The 18821-nt window shown below is 41.6% G+C and overlaps 1 protein-coding gene across 1 annotated transcript in view; it reads right to left on the bottom strand.

Annotated features, from left to right (window-relative positions):
• The window catches only part of LOC110530370 (contactin-associated protein-like 2), a 79018-nt gene that overhangs the window by 15023 nt on the left and 45174 nt on the right, over positions 1 to 18821 (bottom strand). Inside the window, exons 9-22 of the mRNA XM_021613365.3 lie at positions 12943 to 13092; positions 10970 to 11132; positions 9433 to 9539; positions 9076 to 9195; positions 8693 to 8808; positions 8276 to 8360; positions 5339 to 5495; positions 5007 to 5134; positions 4726 to 4896; positions 2367 to 2585; positions 1790 to 2026; positions 1387 to 1617; positions 847 to 980; positions 82 to 175 (exon numbers count right to left, since the gene is read on the bottom strand). Coding sequence (XP_021469040.1) covers positions 82 to 175; positions 847 to 980; positions 1387 to 1617; positions 1790 to 2026; positions 2367 to 2585; positions 4726 to 4896; positions 5007 to 5134; positions 5339 to 5495; positions 8276 to 8360; positions 8693 to 8808; positions 9076 to 9195; positions 9433 to 9539; positions 10970 to 11132; positions 12943 to 13092 — 2112 coding nt within the window. The remainder of the gene's footprint in view (positions 1 to 81; positions 176 to 846; positions 981 to 1386; positions 1618 to 1789; positions 2027 to 2366; positions 2586 to 4725; positions 4897 to 5006; positions 5135 to 5338; positions 5496 to 8275; positions 8361 to 8692; positions 8809 to 9075; positions 9196 to 9432; positions 9540 to 10969; positions 11133 to 12942; positions 13093 to 18821) is intronic.

The following is an 18821-nucleotide window of genomic DNA, read 5'->3' as shown; positions in this document are numbered from 1 at the left end:
TCTAAGAGATCTGTACACATACCTCTGATGGCATTTATTATATTTGCACTCCAGTAATACATGGATTATATCTGCACTTACCAAAGACTTTCCCCAGGAATATGGTCTTGACCAGGTTGAACTGAGTGTCAGAGTCATCAGGCAGAGTGTAGCTGACTGGGGGGTAATGATCCAACTGGAAAATAATACCATATGGTCCTGAATCATGATGTATTACAGTCAGTTATAAACCCAGTTCAGCTGTACTGTATTATTACTGCCCCCTAGTGGTAGGCTTTAGAAAAAGTGTGCTAATAGCACAATGCACTAAACACCATCTCCACAGACAAGGTGGGTCAGGTGTGTCAACAGCCTAATGCAGTCAGAGGACAGCACACTCTCACTGAGAGTGGTGTCCTCCCCTCCTGAGAGCACTAGTCCTGCCGTTCAACTCCTTAATGAAGTGCTTTATCTATAGTCTATGTAGCTATCAATCAGCCTAATGTAGTCAAGAGGACAGGGAAAGGTTGTATTTTGTTGGATTTCATGACGTCAGCAAATCTCCCACTGAGAGCAGTGCCCTCCCTGGGACAAGTAGAACATTAAAGTCCAACCTTTCAACTGCTTGATGAAAATGGTTCTTTAAATAAAGCTACATTGGTATGATTTTTACCTGCAGCCTAACGTAGTCTTAGAGGAAATAAAACATTATTATTATATTTTTTTTTGAATTTCATGACTTCAGCAAATCCCACTGTGTGTTAGATCAGCCTTTGTGACAGGGGAACACTAGGGTCATACTGGACCTGCAGCTGAAAAGTGCTTTATAGAGAAATAAAACCACATTACTGTCCTCATTATTATCACCTGCAGCCGTACGTTCCTCTCCTGCCTGGAGATGTTGATGTGGTGGGGCTGCCCGTTGGCCATGTTGCGCTGGTCCAGGTCGATGGTGAACGGCTCCCTCAGGCCTCCCAGGCTGTAGCGGATCTGAAGTGTTCCTGACAGAGGGAGATGGAATGGACAGTCAGTCCCAATGTTCCATCACCATCGTAATTCATATGGTTGTCAGTCCATATTCTGATAGGCTTAGTAACATGGTAAGAGTATCACACTCAAGTGGAAATTGTATTTTAAATGACGCTTTACATTGCCAAATACTAAATTGACTATCACTCTCTCTTTCTGCTTTTTCAGTGAAATATGTATGTGCCTGGGACCATGCCCAACCTGTGTGTTGCACTATATAATTAGCTATTGAGCTAATTTACAGTACATTCTGTGGTTCTTTGCTGACCGAGTCATTAACTTCACCCTCCAAGCATTTCAAACCCTATAAACGGACGGCCAGGGTTGCTCTCTTGTTCTTTCAAGCATTTCAGACCCTTTGAGCAGTTTCTCTCTCACCATTGTGTCTGAGCACCACAGCCAGGTAGTCCTGAGTCCTAGAGCTGATGTACACCAGGATGCTCGGGGCGTTGGAGGTGCTGAAGCTGAACACCAGCTCCTCCTGGGTCAGGTTGCCCTCCGTGGGCAGCAAGGGAGACAGGCTCTTCACATCCCTGATAGCTGGAAGGCCCCTCTCGGGAAGGAAGTCGTAACGAACGAGTGTTCCGCTCTCGAAGTAGCCGCCCACATCTGATACACACAGGAGACATTTGGCAGCAATACAAAACATCAGCATAAGTTTGAGAGATTGACAAGCGTATCGATATTAGCCTCCCTAAAGCAATGTGTAAAGTTGAAAAAAAAAAATACCAGGACATATTCAGAGTTACTATTCTCTCACATGACTGTGACTGTATTTTACCTTCAGTGCAGAAGGGCCCGTCATACGCCGTCAAGGTGCAGTCACATGAGTAACCGTTGTATTTCTCCATGCACTGGCCACCGTTTCTGCAGTGCTGCCCATAGCTGGTGCAGTGGCCAGAGCAGCCAGGCTTAACCCCTGGGGTGACCTTCGCCCTCTCTTCCAGGTCAAGGGTCACACCGTTCATCTTCAGGGCACGGATACATCCTAGGAACCCCCTCTGGCCACCCGATGCACCTGAATGATAACGTTTATGACAAGAAGTTGTATTAGGTATTTTGGTTTACAACAACTTATGTTACAAAGTACACTTCTGGTAAAAAAAACAACAAAAAAAAAACAGGTAAACTCATGTTTGTTTTTAGTTGTTGAAGTTGTTGAATTGACATCCTTATACCTTTTGACATTGTTGTTGTGTGCAATGTGAAAACTGCGTGGGCCTGTATCCAACAGCGCAGCCTGTATAAGTCGGGTCATAACACCATGAGCTGAGCAGCAGTAGTCTAACCCATATAGACATATAAACTGGATCATCATTACGCTATGTGGTGGGAGGCAGGTAGGCAGGATATCTTACCCACGTAGAGCTGGCTGTATAGCTCCAGGCGGGTGTGACCCTGTGGGGGTGCAGGGCGAACCTCCTTGTAGTGCCCATCCAGCTGCAGCACAGCTTCCTTCACATTGCGCTCAGCCACCACCCTGTGCCACTGGTCATCATTAAGAGGAGTGGACGACCTCACACTCAGCTCCACCAGACCGTTGCCCACATCAAAGGAGAAGGACACAACCGTGGCAGCTGGGCAGGAGGGGAGAAAGGGCAAGGAGTTAGATAAGGTTTTGGGTGCTGCCAAACAGGCTTTGGATGTCAGAAGTGGAGAGGTCTTGTATCTGCCTTATGAGCTGGTGGGCACAAAGAGGATAAGTAAGTAAGAGTCTAAGTAAGTAATTTTCGGTGAGAAACAACTTAATTAAGAGGTGGAAATGTGTCAAGGAGGTTGTTTTTGAAACAAGGATTAGGCTTGGGCTATACAGGAGATTTGAAAGACCTTGGTCTGTTTCGGAGTGGTTGAAAAGCTAACAAGCATTTTTACCGAAATTGAATTCTGCTTACATACAGTGTTGACTTTTCCCATGAATGCGAAGGAAACTGTTGTATCATTTCCGTTGCTGTTGAAATCATGATGACTTCAAAATAAAAATGAATGACACTATGTATAATTCACAGCTCTGAAAAACTGATCACTTTCTAGATGTGTATTTGACAAGTACCTATCAGCCAACACTTATAAATGCGTAAAGCAGACAAATACTTCAGGGAGCAGTGAGATAGCTCTCCCTTTCACAACGACACAGTTCTCTCATTTCCCCGTCTATCATCATTTACTTTATTGAAACCCTGTTGACAGGTATCATCATACCCCCTGTTGGGTCCAATTCTACAGAGACGTACGTTACATACTGACAACTTGTCTAATCACCCAACACCCTGTCCGATTGCTTAATCCACAGAAATCCCAGACTCCAGGCTGCCATCGAGTAATGAGATTTCACAGCGATTGTGATTGAGCTCTTTTCCACTTACCAGGGGGTCTCACCCTGGACCACATTGGGAGAATCATTATTTGATTTTATTTCCCAACCGACTCAATAGATCTATATTAAAGGGAGCTGTCTGACTGCATTTGTTCTCCATTCAGAGCATGTACTGAAGCTGTGGAGATGACATGGGGGAGCCTTGTCAATCATAGATCCACCTGTTCAGAGCAGATGCTTGGCCTGCAGGACTGGCAGAGAACATTCTGAAGCTCAGAGAGGAATTTTGGAGTGGAGCCAAGTCTCATTAAAACAACTGCCAGTGCCAAGCTCTAAAGAGAAATTCTAATGTGTACCAGTACTCAAGAGTGTTTAAAACTGTTTAAAATATAAAAGCTCACCAGAGGCTTAGTAAATCCATTTCCCTTGGCAGACTAATACTATACCTTGTGAATATTAAAATGGGGGGAAAATATTGAATATGAAATGTTTTTTTAACAGAATATTGTCAACTGAATCACTAATAATACTGCTCAAATATTGTCAACGCATTGCACCAAAAGATGGCGTCAGTAAAGCTTCAAACCTGCCAGAGAAAAAGGGTCAGAAACAATAACAATGGGTTCTGAGGCGACGGAAGCAGCTCAAAGATATTTCTGACCATTGATCTTTCCCAGCGGAAGGAAACTGCTCTCCCACCAGCTCACAAATCATGCTTAAATGTCACTGGAAACCAATTTCATCTAACAATACCATTTCCAAACAGGGTTCCCACTGTGCTGGTGAACTTTAAGTTAATACTGACTTCTAGCCATTTCTAAGTGGAGATTTCTAAAGCACTGAAGTTGAATATAAGCTGAAAGAAGTATGGACTACGATCGATGAGATGGATGGCAGCCTTTATGGAGAGCCCTAGAGGTATCTTGGGAGGTTTCACCTTCACAATGTTCTCAGACTGAGACTCTACAGTACACACACACTTGTCCCTCAAAATTCAATCTACCATCTTGTTACAGTCCCCAAGAGTTGACTGAGAATCTGTACTAAGAACTGAATAGTAGCTCTCAGGGAACATGGCAGGTGACAATTGCTTAGTGGCTGGTGTTTTGTTTTTAGGAGGAACACGAGATTCTTGTTTTGTGGCCACAAGACAGACAAGATACTTTTTATATAGTGGAAAGTCATAGTGGCAAGTCAAAGTCGATATCTACTGTGAATAATCCTTACCAACACTGTCCAAAACCACTGAATTTATACCGCATCTATACATTATATATTGTAATGGGATCATTTTTTGCAGATGTTGACCCAGAGCTTTGATATTGAACTGCACAGACACACATCCACAATATAAGTCTACAGGTAGTGTATATCGACCTGTTACTGAGTAGTGGTATACTCACCTTTTAGTTCCAGGCGGATGAAGTCAGCGTTGCCAAGGTTCTCCAGAAAGACGCCATAAGAGGAGGAAGTCTTGAAATAGAAAGAGATGTCAGCACTGGTCTCTCCTTGGAAGGTAGGGAAGTGCAGGTAGGATCCAGGCGTGTTGAAGGATGCTGCGTTCCAGTAGTTACCTGGGAAACAGACAGGAAACATGAATCACTCAATGTGCATTCTAGTCATACAAAGCAGAGAATAATGGCCCAAAATACTACCATAGGTGTGGAAATTATAACAAACCCACCATCTCCTTGACAACGCAGTGGACCCACAGTCAATTTAGCCTCCGAGCCAGCACGATTAGTGTCACCAACCACCACCTGACTCACAGGCAAATGGTCTTTATACACCAGAAGACCAGCGTCCTCTCTCCTAAATTAAAAATAATCAAATATGTGAGATACAGAGGAATATTTTCACTACAAAAGGCACAACAGTAAGATTGTAACATTTGCATTGTGCTACAATGGATTATGTTTTGATTCATTTCATGTATGACATTTCAGGATAACTAGATTATAAAACTACATTTTAATACTGTAAACATCGAATCTATGGTCTTGTTCAGTCACTCACCACCGTGTTTGGTCAGCGTCACAGTTGCAGTAGTACTTGGGGTCGGTGCAGTTCCTCTCGATTCCACAGGCACACTTCTGGATCCCTGGGCCTGAACCACCCCAGTAAAAATGCCTCTCATTGGCCCTGCCAACCCACCATGTAAATGGAGATCCCTCTGCAAAACAACAACAACATGAATCAGCACAGTAAAAATGCCTCTCATTGGCCCTGCCAACCCACCATGTCAATGGAGATCCCTCTGCAAAATAACAACATGAATCAGCACAGAACTTACCAAAACCACAACATACTCAATACATAAGCATCATGGTACAATATTTGTATATCTACAGTAAACAAATGACCATAGATAGTCTAAGCAGTTTTTCATGTACTCTTCTCTACTGGTACACAGACAATAACATGCTACCGTTGTTGATGTCAAACTCGCATAGCAAATAGCCTTGAAACTGAGATGAAGAGGCTATTGATGCCTATACTGCTTATGTTATGTGCAGTCCTATGTTTAGATCCTTAAACAAGTGTAACCAGCTGATCCATCTTCCTTCACTCTATTTGGCACTTTACTTTTTTATTGATTGAGACAAGCTATGTGGTCTATTAATCAGCTATTCCTCCTGTTCCACACCATCAGCAGCACAGACCGATAGTGTTATTCAGCACTCCAGGTAATCAAAAATGACTTGCTCTAAGGAACGGGAAAATAACTGGCGTGAGGAATCACATCAAGTGGAAATGTCTGTTTGTATAGATGGACAAACAAGATCATTTATCAAGACAAACACACCCCAGGGCATTTGTTCTTGTTCAACATCTCCACCGTGCTTGTGTAGTCATACTGACTACTGTAGGATCACTGAACAACTCTTGTGTTTTGCTGTTTACAATGTGAATTATGCTTTTGAATTTCAAGTAGTCAAACAACAGGCATGCTTAACAATAAGCAGTGGGAAAAAAACAATGTTTACACAATGGTAATTTGGGAAGGACAAGAAAATATAATTTCATTTGCCATTTTCCATCTTGTCATTGTTACTTATCAGCAGCACCTGGCTGAAGTTTCCCTCCAGTGAATGACAAATAATAATTTTATGAAAAATAATAATTGGCTGGTAGTACATTATTGAAGGGGTCTGGTATCAAGCCACTGACAGTGAAATATTTACGCAATGTTTGCATCAATGGGGAAATAATAGTTGAAGGACAATGGGACTGCTGTTTCTAGCCACAGGGGTGGTCTGTTCAACACATGCCTCAGAAATCAGCAAAAAAAAATTCAGCAGAAGCCAAGGGGACACAGAGTGAAGCGGTGAGGCTCCAGGGAGAGAACAAAGGCTGTTACACAGGCTGTTCCCCTGCAAGGTATCCATGTTCCACACTGGTCCACATGCAGGGGGGGGGGGGGGGGGTGAAGAGAGGGAGATGGAGAGAGAGAGACAGAGAGAGGGGGGTGGATGGAGAGAGGAGGGTGGATAGAGAGAGAGAGATTGAGGGGAGCAGCATGGACCATTGTGGGGTTCTGGGTATTCCTTGGCTATAGAGTAATCAATAATTCAGGTTCTTTATGGTGATGAGAAGGGAAATAGGCTAAGCTGAGGGCCTGGAGGCCAAGTGTCTCCCGTCTGTGTGAGGGGAGAGAGACAAACCAGCAGCGGTGAAACTGGGAGGTAGAGTAAACTTCTATTCCTCAATACTGGATGAATGGGCACCACTGAGGCCAACACAATAAGACTACCAAATGAGGGAGAGCTACTACCACCAACCAGCAGCTCTGACCAGGAATTTCTGACTCCTAGTCTCTTTCAGCTCACTGATCCTGCCAACCAACACGCTCCCTTTCACCATGCTAAACGGCTGTTGAGCAGCAAGGTGTACAGAGCTCACCAGAACACTAATGATGTGTGGGTTTTATCTGTCAACGTCTCCAGTCAGTCAGGCCCCTGTCTCAGATCCTAACACATCCAAAGGACATGATGAAAGCTTGTTATGCTGCTCATATACACCGAGTGATGCACAAATCAGTGTCTACTCTAGAGGCTGGGAGCTGGGGCTACCCTGCTGCGGACAAAACCTCAGGCTCAGAACTCTATGGACCCTCAGGGGGAACGGCTGTTGCTTGATAACGCCAGATGAGATAAAAATCAAACAAGGTAAAAAAAAAAAACACTACATTGTTGGATGAAACTGACAAGCTTTTAGGTTCTGTGGCTGTCATGGAATTTCAGTTATAATGTTCCATATGGTTGGCTTAAGGGAATAAACCAGTTCCATTTATCACAGGTCGTATTCCTCAGAGCCACTGCAATAAACGCTTGGCTCAATTCTATGAGTAATGACAAGGGATGACAACTGCTGTGTCGCTGTCTAATGTACGCCAGCTTGTCGCTGTCTAATGTACGCCAGCTTGTCGCTGTCTAATGTACGCCAGCTTGTCGCTGTCTAATGTACGCCAGCTTGTCGCTGTCTAATGTACGCCAGCTTGTCGCTGTCTAATGTACGCCAGCTTGTCGCTGTCTAATGTACGCCAGCTTGTCGCTGTCTAATGTACGCCAGCTTGTCGCTGTCTAATGTACGCCAGCTTGTCGCTGTCTAATGTACGCCAGCTTGTCGCTGTCTAATGTACGCCAGCTTGCCTTCACATCTCGTGAAACAGTTGCCAAATCAAATAGATAAGAGTATTCTTCACGTGTAGCCATAATGCTAATAACAATCGGCTGAACAATCTAGCAACACCTAAATGGACATTCATCAATAACAAACACTGGGAAGGGGCAAGAGAAGACAACATATTATTGCAATTTTCTCTCTCCAGATGCCTAAATTGCTGTGTCTTTGTTGGAAAGGATACTACAGTACTGTCCAATAGAAACAGATCCTTAAAATATTCTCAGATGTACACAACAATTAACATACAAACACCAATATCCTCTTTACCTGGCGTATTGAGCAGTCGAGACATTCGGCAGGCGTAGGCAACATGCTGTTCACAGTACTCCGCACTGCCCATGATGGCTGTCACCTGTCGTAGGGAGAGAAAAGAGGGTTTAAGCAATGCAGAATGCATAACATTTAGTAATAGTAGTGGAGCTGAGTGAAAATACAGTGAGAACATCTTTAATAAAAACGTAGCTAGCTAGTGTCTTCGGCTGTAACATCAAAATACATAGAAAATACACATAGGGCTGGTTTCTCTAGACTGAAAATATAGAGTTTCTCCATTGAGTATTGTTTTTTTGTATGAAACTAGGCTTAATGCGGGTCCATTAAACCCACTGATAAAATACAGATTTCTTTCCCATTGAGATGGTTCCTTTATGAATGATTCAATGGGTGAAGATGTCATAAGGTGACCTGCTCTGTGGACATGTTGTAATTGAGCTGCAGCACAGCCTTCCCCTCCAGGTCTGAGCCAGTCACTGAAGTCTGGGGAGACAGGTTGTTTCTCACTGTCGTCCAGACCTTGTCCTCTGCAACACACACAGTCAACAACACCATCAACAAACCAGTCAGCCGTGTACAATATTTACAGGGGAATAATTAAATGTGGGTCAACCATCAATGCAGTCAAAACTGGGTGCAATGACATCATTCCAACCAGATACCAGATTTGGTTGTAATCTGGTTATAATTATGTAATTTTAACATGATTGGCCCGCTGGGATGGGACAAAATCATCAGACGCAGAGATGGTTTAGTTGATTTTCATCTTGGGTCTTATTGAGAGGTACTCTTACCAGTCATGTTGCAGTTGACTTTGAAGGGGCCAACAGGACCACTCCCATCAGGGTCGATCCAGTACGTGCCAGATGTTTTACCAAGGTGTTTGTATTCCTCACAGGACTGTTCATACACGGCTGGAGAGGAGGAATACACACGCGAGAGAGGAAGCCACATGTATTATGAAGCGGACATTGCAGTAGAATGACTTATTCATCATTACAAATCCAGGTGTTTCCCCATTTGTAAGGGAGGTGAATGATGTGCAAAAATGTGACTGACGTTTCAGATGGGTCCCTGAGGGTATGAATATTGACAGACCATAGATGAAGATGTCTTGATAGGCTAATGAGGAGGAAGGGGAGGATACCTACAGGTATGGCATGTAGCCCCGGTGTATCCTGTCCCGTTACAGGAGCAGCTGAAACTATCCCAGGTCTGAGAGCAGCGGCCTCTATGTTCACAGTGGTTAGGGACACATCTGTGTGGGGGGGGAGATCATTCTCACATGAAGAAGAAGAAGTGACCTCTAATTTAACTACTTTGACCTTTGCGAAACTACAGATGGGTCAGAAGAGAATAGATAGGACAACATAGGAAGAACTTTCATAGAGTGCATATTTCAAACGTAATTTACGCTAAAAAACAAATTCATTGGAAATGGATGGATACAAATTCAACAAGAAGACATCTAATTGAAATACGTTGACCTTTGTGAGACAACAGAGGATGTTACTGTGCTGTCGCCGTGTCATGACAGTAATCAGCCAACACACGGGTGCTGTGAGGAGGTTCGTGACCTTTGTTTCATGTATTTTTGATACCACTTCATGGTGAACGTTAGGCTGTATCACTGTACTCTCTTAGTCCATGTCCAGTGCAGGACCTCCTTAACCCTGCTGGTGTGTGATCAAAGGGCTGTGGTAACATGGAGTTCCCTTTGAAGTTAGTTGAACTCCCCCTGCTAGCATAGTTTAGAATGACGATTTCATCACCACAATCCTGTAAATTTACACAGGGCAGAGATGTTGGAACGTTCCTATTTAACGGGAGAGAAAATCTGGTGTATCGGATAACCTTGGCCCTAATAGATCAGTCAAATGAACAACACAATCAAGAGTATTCAGCCATAAATGGATTTATCATATGTACATATTACACAAATGTCCCTTGAACAATAATATAGTTTGATTTGACTAAGGACGTTAAGTTGAAAACAAATCTGGATGACCGTCCAGAACATTTTTTTTGCGGTCTTGAAAATGTCTTCCTCTGACATTTTAAAGGGTGTCGTTAACAATTCCAGCACAAAAAGGTTGGAATAACAGGATCTACAGTTTGACTCCTAATCACTAACGGAGAATAAGAAGCAGAGATAAGATTCCATTTATGAACCAGAACCATGTGTTGGAGTGAACCAACATACTGTGAGAATACCGTTAATGTGCTTATCTTGATAAGAATGTAAGCGCATGTCCAAATTCTCCAGGCGGACTGAGTAACCTTTTGCTAAAATTGCATTTCCATATCTCGGGAGAAGCAACAGAGCTTTTCCACTTTATTGTTTTGATGAGTTTTGCATTGGGGATGTGTGCCTGTTTGGCTGTGTACACAGGCATTTACCAGCAGGAGCACAGAGATTGCACACCAAGACATCCACTAGCAAGCCTTATGTGATCCTCTGATCCCTGCCTCTCGCTGTGTCGCTGTGTGAGATGCTTTCTTGATCTTGATGGGCCACCTACCGTCTTTATGAAAAGACTGTGTAATGCATGCCCATGAGCAACCAGCCCCTCAGGTAATGTCGCAGTAGGTTTTTATACATTCACTTTCATGATCAACAGCAAAGCAAAAAGGCTGCTTAGATTATCAAGCTCAATAAGATCTTTGGGGAATGGTATAGAATATTACCTGTCTATGATGGCACACATATCCAGGCTGACATTCTCAAAGGTTCCCATGTTGCCTTGCTCTACCGCCACCAGGTCAGCGAGCTGGTCGTCCACGTGGATCAGTTGCATACAGCCCTGGAAGGAGCGCTGGGCAGGGGGAGTGTTGGTACGCAGGAAGTAGCCTGCATGAGGACAAGAGGGAGAAAGAGTTCCAAAGTTAACCATATGATCAAGACAGAGCTTTCTGTTTGAAAAGTAAGCAACATTAATTCTGAGTGTTGGTGTTTTCGTTTAAATCATTAGGGAAGAGTTTCATTCAATATTTAAGACACTGTCTTAAAGGAAACATCTTCAAAGGCTAACAAAACACAAAGAAAACAAAAAGGCAACCAATCAAAAGTAACAAAGAGGATTTTCTTACAAAGCATGCCATCAAACACAAAAAAACATGTACTGTACACACAATAAATCACAAGACTGTTTGTCAGACTGAATTATAGAAATGTCATCATGAATAAGTAAGTAACAAGCCCATTATGAGGGTTTACACATTATAGACCAGGGCCTGGTTTCCTAAAAGCATTTAAAGGGTATGCTCATCGTAAGAACCTTTGTAGGCGCATCGTTAAATCTCAGAGCTTGTTCCTAAAACCATCTTCACTAAAGTTGCACTTGAAAGCGCTTGTTATTTAACGCCTCAGACCACTAGTTGAACAGCTAAGTGTGTTGTCACTTTATACACATAAGATCTCCACATAACATAGAGTCAAGATGTCTCTCTGCGACCGCAGATAACAAATACAAAGTTGCAAATGTCTTTGCAATTGTTACAAAGAAGCAAAAGATAATACCATGCTTCAAATAAAAACAGAGATGAATGCAGTATTGAATACAGTAGGCCTATAGACTACATAGGACAATATTGAAATCATATTAAAATCAATTTCATGTTCATTCCATTGAGTTCTATTTTGCTAACTGTAGGCTGTCAAATGTTTTCCTTCATATTTAATATGTAACAACATGTGCGCAATGATATGCCACATCTACGATAGTTTAGTATTATAGGGTAGGCTAAGCATTGGAATAAACTGTCTCAATATTTGCAGCCATATAGGCAATCATTCTAATGTGAATGTAAAATGTGAATGAAGAAACGTGATCTGATTGCAGCACTGTTTCAATCCTATCAATATAAAAACAAGCTTGTACGAAAGTGAAAGTTCTCCCTACGAGGTGTTTTGGGAAATGCATCCGAGTTCGTTATAGTAACGGTGCATTGTTAAATCACTTGTAAACCTAAATTCCATCTCTTACGAGTGTTTTAACGATGCATCGCAGGGTGAGATATGGCAGTGGGACGGTAGGCCCCTAAAGGGCAGGTAATCCAAGAAAGACGAGTAGGCGGCCACTACATTGCAACAAACTTTAGTGAACTATTTACAGAACATATTTACAAAATAATACATATAGGAGCAGTCAGCAGTGCACATCAGGATACACAACGGCAACACGTTTCGACTTCTAGAATCTTCCTCACGCTGCCTGAAAGATGCCAACTAGAAGTTGAAACACGTTGCAGGTGTGCATATCTAATGTATAATGCCTTCTGCTCCTATATGTACCATTTTTAGGCTATTTATATTCAATTAGGAAGTTTTCGGCGGTCACAGAGAGACAGATACACATCTTCATTCTATGTTCAGCAGATATTTCCTGTGTGTAAAGTGTCGCGGGAGGACAAACGGTGATTTAACGATGCACTCAGCTGTTCAACAAGTGGTCTGAGGCAGGCGTTAGATTACAAGCGATTTGAAGTGCAACGTTAATAAAGACGGGTTTGGGAAACAGCTCGAGAATGTAAAAATGCTCCTACGAAGGTTCTAACGATGAAATAAGCCTTATTATGCTTTTGAGAAATCGGGCCCAGAGCCATATACCTGTCCAGGTATAGAGCTACATGGTTCTGTTATAGACCATCTGTGTAAATACCTCCAAAGTAGTATTGGCCCCCTGTTCTAATCTGAATGGGAATGACCGTTCTGACCGTGGACGCCTCATCACCATCGATGGTCAGCATGGCGCAGTTCTCCAGAGCATGGAGATAGACGTTATGCCACTGGCCGTCGTTGAGCCCCGAACCTTAACAGTGACCACAGACAGAACAATATGGCTTCATGAATCACAGTCACGGTGGGTGATAAGCAGACAACTGCAATTACTGAAACATCAGAAAAACAACAATACAACAATACATTCTGAGAAAGACTATGATATACAGATCTGTTTGGTATTCCCTCTCTTTACTAAAATATCCTTCTTAAACACAACGAAACAACATGACCATGGACCAAGTAGCTACCGACTCGACTAAAGTGAGTTTAGAGTCACTACTAACAGAACTTTGCACCTGCAATGAGAAACTGTCTAAGCAAATGAAGAAAATATTCAAATGTCAAAAAAATATAAAAACTGACTGAACTGGGCAAACGTGTGGAGGAGGCTGAATCTGGCTTAACCCTTAAAATCACACTGTACACTTTTCTGACAATCTGAAATGGTCCACCCACATAGACAGTATGGTAAAGAAGGCGCAACAGCGCCTCTTCAACTTCAGGAGGCTGAAAAAAAATTGGCTTGGCACCTAAAACCCTCACAAACTTTTACAGATGCACAATTGAGAGCATCCCTTTGGGCTGTCTCACCACCTGGTACAGCAACTGCACTGCCCACAACTGCAGGGCTCTCCAGAGGGTGGTGCGATCTGCCCAACGCATCCCCGGGGGCAAACTACCTGCCCTCCAGGACACCTACAGCCCCCGAGGTCACAGGAAGGACAAAAAGATCATCAAGGACATGAACCACCTGAGCCACGGCCTGTTCACCCCGCTAATATCCACGAGACGAGGTCAGTACAGATGCATCAAAGCTGGGACCGAGAGACTGAAAAACAGCTTCTATCTTAAGGCCATCAGACTGTTAAATAGCCATCACTGGCAGGCTTCCACCTGGCTACTCAACCCTGCACCTTAGAGGCTGCTGCCCTATATACATATACTTGGAATCACTGGCCACTTTAATAATGGAACACTAGTCATTTCAATAAAATTTAAGTAATGTTTACATACTGCTTTGCTCATATCATATGTATATACTGTATTCTATTCTACTGTATTTTAGTCAATGCCACTCCGACATTGCTTAATCTAATATTTACATATTTCTTAATTCCATTATTTTACTTTTAGATGTGTGTATTGTTGTGAATCATTTTTTTAGGTACTACTGCACTGTTAGATACTACTCCACTGTTGGAGCTAGGAACACCCGCAATAACATCTGCTAAATACGTATATGTGACCAATAAAATTTGATTTGATTTGAATGAACTGCATAGACTAGGACAGCCTCTTAACAGACAATGTAGCACAGATGGGTCACTGGACCATTGAACTGTTTAGGCAACTGAAATGAAGTGAAGATGGACTATTACACCCCACCACATCAAAAGACACAAAAGAGAAAGATGTGTTGTTAATGCCTTCACTCACACACCTATTGAAAAGACAATCACAGTACCACTCAAGCGATCTGTCTAAATTAATAACACTTTAATGACTATTGGCTATGCAGCTTAAATGGCAACCCATTCATTTGTAGGCTATAGACATGATCTATTTCTTTAAGTAACGAACTGACAAGGGAACAGGACAACATGATGATTGCTATGATCTGAAGAAAAAAAATTGGAATGTTCCCTTCGCAGACAGGCTATAAAGGCCTGAGTAGATGGGATGAATTTAAATTGCCAAATATGAAAAAAGACTGGGAGAGATAAAATATTAGAGCCTAAGACGCTGAAATTGTAAGCACGCTGTACTTTTATTTCAGTTGTTTTCTCTCTCTCCCTTCCTTACCTTTTCTTATTTAATTGTGCCCAATTAAGGCATGATAATGGAGAAATTGATATATGAATAGAAAAATACAGCACCAGTCAAAAGTTTGGACACACCTACTCATTCAAGGGTTTTTCTTTATTTGTACTATTTTCTACATTGTAGAATAATAGTGAAGACATCAAAACTATTAAATAACACATAAGGAATCATGTAGTAACCAAAAAAGTTTTAGATTCTTCGATGTAGCCACCCTTTGCCTAGATGACTGTTTTGCACATCAGAGGCATTCTCTCAACCAGCTTCACCTGGAATGCTTTTCCAACAGTCTTGAAGGAGTTCCCACATATGCTGAGCACTTGGCTGCTTTTCCTTCACTCTGCGGTCCAACTCATACCAAACCATCTCAATTGGGTTGAGGTCGGGTGATTGTGGAGGCCAGGTCATATGATGCAGCACTACATAAAAAATCCCTTACACCACCTGGAGGTGTGTTTTGGGTCATTGTCCTGTTGAAAAACAAATGATAGTCCCACTAAGCACAAACCAGATGGGATGGCGTATTCGTTGCAGAATTCTGTGGATCATCCGTTCACCTACTGCGTCTCACAAAGACACGGTGGTTGGAACCAAAAAAATGCTAATTTAGACTCATCACATCAAAGGAAAAATTTTCCACCGGTTTAATGTCCATTGCTCGTGTTTCTTGGCCCAAGCAAAGTCTCTTCTTCTTGGTGTCCTTTAGTCGTGGTTTCTTTGCAGCAATTCAACCATGAAGGCCTGATTCATGCAGTCTCCTCTGAACAGTTTATATATTTGTCTCTCCATTTAACTAGGCAAGTCAGTTAAGAACAAATTTTTATTTACAATGACGGCCTTCCCAGGACAACACTGGTGCCAATTGTGCGCCGCTCTATGGGACTCCCAATCACGGCCAGATGTGATGCAGCCTGTATTCAAACCAGGGACTGCAGTCACGCCTCTTGCACTGAGAAGCAGTGCCTTAGATCACTGAGCCACTCGGGAGCCCAGTTGATGATGTTGAGATGTGTCTGTAACTTGAACTCTGTGATGCATTTATTTGGTCTGCAATCTGAGGCTGGTAACTCTAATGAACTTATCCTCTGCAGCAGAGGCAACTCTGGGTCTTCCTTTCCTGTGGTGGTCCTCATGAGCCAGTTTCATCATTGCGCTGGTTGGTTTTTGCAATTGCACTTGAAGAAACTTTCAGTTCAGAACTTTTAAAGTTCTTCATGTCTTAAAGTAATGATGCACTGTCGTTCTTATTTGCTTATTTGAGCTGTTCTTGCCATACATAATATGTACTTGGTCTTTTACTAAAATAGGGCTATCTTCTGTACAGCACCCCTACTTTTTTTTTCTTCTTCAGGTGGTGGATCAACTTGAATATTGTGGATAGATTGTTGCTTCCATCAATGTAATTGTCTGCATCATTTCCAATACCCCATATATTTTGGGGGTTAATATATATATATATATATATATATATATATATATATATATATATATATATATATATATATACACATACACACTACCGTTCAAAAGTTTGGGGTCACTTAGAAATGTCCTTTTATTTGAAAAAAATAATAATTGTGTCCATTAAAATAACATAAAATTTATCAGAAATACAGTGTAGACATTGTTAATGTTGGAAATGACTGTTGTAGCTGGAAACATGATGTTTATGGAATACCTACATAGGCATACAGAGGCCCATTATCAGCAACCATCACTCCTAGAAAACCCGTTTGAAATTATGTTAGCGCAGCTGAAAACTGTTGTTCCGATTAAAGTAGCAATAAATCTGTCCTTCTTTAGACTATTTGAATATCTGGAGCATCAGCATTTGTGGGTTCGATTAAAGGCTCCAAATGGCCAGAAACAAAGCACTTTCTTCTGTAATGTAAATATTTATTTTTTAATGTACAATAATAATATTATTTATGAAGGCCCTTGTAAACGAGAACAGTAAATTGGCACACAAGCAACTAACAGTGTATGGAGGTGTATGCTCAATACAAAATTATAACTAACTCCTCGTAGCTCAGCCACCAAATTGGAAGAGACAATTGATGAAAGAAGAAATAAAAATCATAAATGGCTTAGTATAAATAAATACAAAATATTTGTTCAACTTAAAATCTAAAGGTTTGACAGCAATACAGTTGGTTTTTTGTTTTCTCAAATCCTTGGCATCAGGTCAATGAACTGCCGTATAGTGCCTTCAGAACTATTCACACCCCTTGACTTTTTCCACATTTTGCTGTTACAACGTGTGATTAAAGTTGATTTCATTGTATTTTTTTGTGTGAATGATCTACACAAAATACTCATGTCAAAGTGGAAGAAAAATACATAACCCCCCGCCCCACTAATATAAGTATTCAACTCCCGAGTCAATACATGTTACACATTTTATTTTTATTTTTTTAAATCACCTTTAGCAGCGATTAGAGGTGAGTCTTTCTGGGTAAGTCTCCAAGAGCTTTCCACACCTGGATTGTGCAACATTTTCCCATTGCTCTTTTAAAAATTCTTCAAGCTCTGTCACATTGGTTGACCATTGATAGACAAGCAGATTTAAGTCCAAACTGTAACTCAACCACTCAGGAACATTCACTGCCTTCTTGGTAAGCAACTCCAGTGTTTTAGGTTATTGTCCTGCTAAAAGGTGAATTAATCTCCCAGTGTCTGGTGGAAAGCAGACTGAACCAGGTTTTGCTCTAGGATTTTACCTGTGCTTAGCTCTATTCCGCTTATTCTTTTATCCTGAAAAACTCCAGAGTCCTTAACGATTACAAGAATACCCATAACATGATGCAGCCACCGCTATGTTTTAACATTTTTATTCTGTACAGGCTTCTTCCTTTTAACTCTGTCAATTAGATTAGTATTGTGGAGTAACTACAATGTTGTTGATCCATCCTCAATTTTCTCCAATCACAGCCATTACACTCTGGGACTGTTTTAAAAAGTCACCATCCATGAGCGCTTACCTTCCTCTCTGGCAACTGAGTTAGAAAGGACGCATGTATCTTTGTAATGACTAGGTGTATTGATAAACCATCCAATGTGTAATTAATAATTTCACCATGCTCAAAGGGATATTCAATGTCTGTTTATTTTAAAATTGTACCCATGTACCAATAGGTGCCCTTCTTTGCGAGGCATTGGAAAACGTCTCTGCTCTTTGTGGTTGAATCTGTGTTTGAAATTCACTACTCGACTGAGGGTCCTTACAGTTAATTGTATGTGTGGGGTACAGAAATTAGGTAGTCATTCAAAAATAAAGTTAAACACATACGTATTATGTGACTTGGTAAGCAACTGTTTACTCCTGAAATTATTGAGGCTTGCCATAACAAAGGGGTTGAATACTTATTGCCTGAAGAATAATTAAACATTCTAAAAACATAATTCCACTTTGACATTATGGGGTGTTGTGTGTAGGCCAGTGACAACAAATCTCAATTAAATCCATTTTAATTCAGCCTGTAAAACAACAAAATGTGGAAAGAGTCAAGGAGTGTTAATACTTTCTGAAGGCACTGTAAAACAAAAATTGGCAGGCACATACAAAAATACTGCTCAATATATGGGGCATTGAACAGTCAGCTTTGTTCAGACACGAGGAAACAGAATCATTAGAACATATTTTCTGGTACTCTCCATTGGTGTCTCGCTTTTGGAGTCTGGTCCAGGAATGGTTGTTATGTCATAATATCAGGGTTCCGATGGACCTGCAAACCGTATTGTTCGGGAATCCGAAACACCACAATCAGTCAATGGGAAATATCATTATACTCTAGGGTAAAGTATTTATTTTTAGGGCAATATCGGTAGAAATGTTACATATAGGAAGGTTCAGGAGCCTTGTAAGACATCATAGTAAAATGGAGAGTTGTATTGCAAAAGTAAATAGCAAAATGGCATTATACTGGAAAGATGGTT

This window comes from Oncorhynchus mykiss, chromosome 8 (genome assembly GCF_057628025.1).
Source record: "Oncorhynchus mykiss isolate SJ-2025 chromosome 8, ASM5762802v1, whole genome shotgun sequence".
NCBI classification, from domain to species: Eukaryota; Metazoa; Chordata; class Actinopteri; order Salmoniformes; family Salmonidae; genus Oncorhynchus; species Oncorhynchus mykiss.
This window is presented reverse-complemented; position numbering and strand designations above follow the sequence as displayed.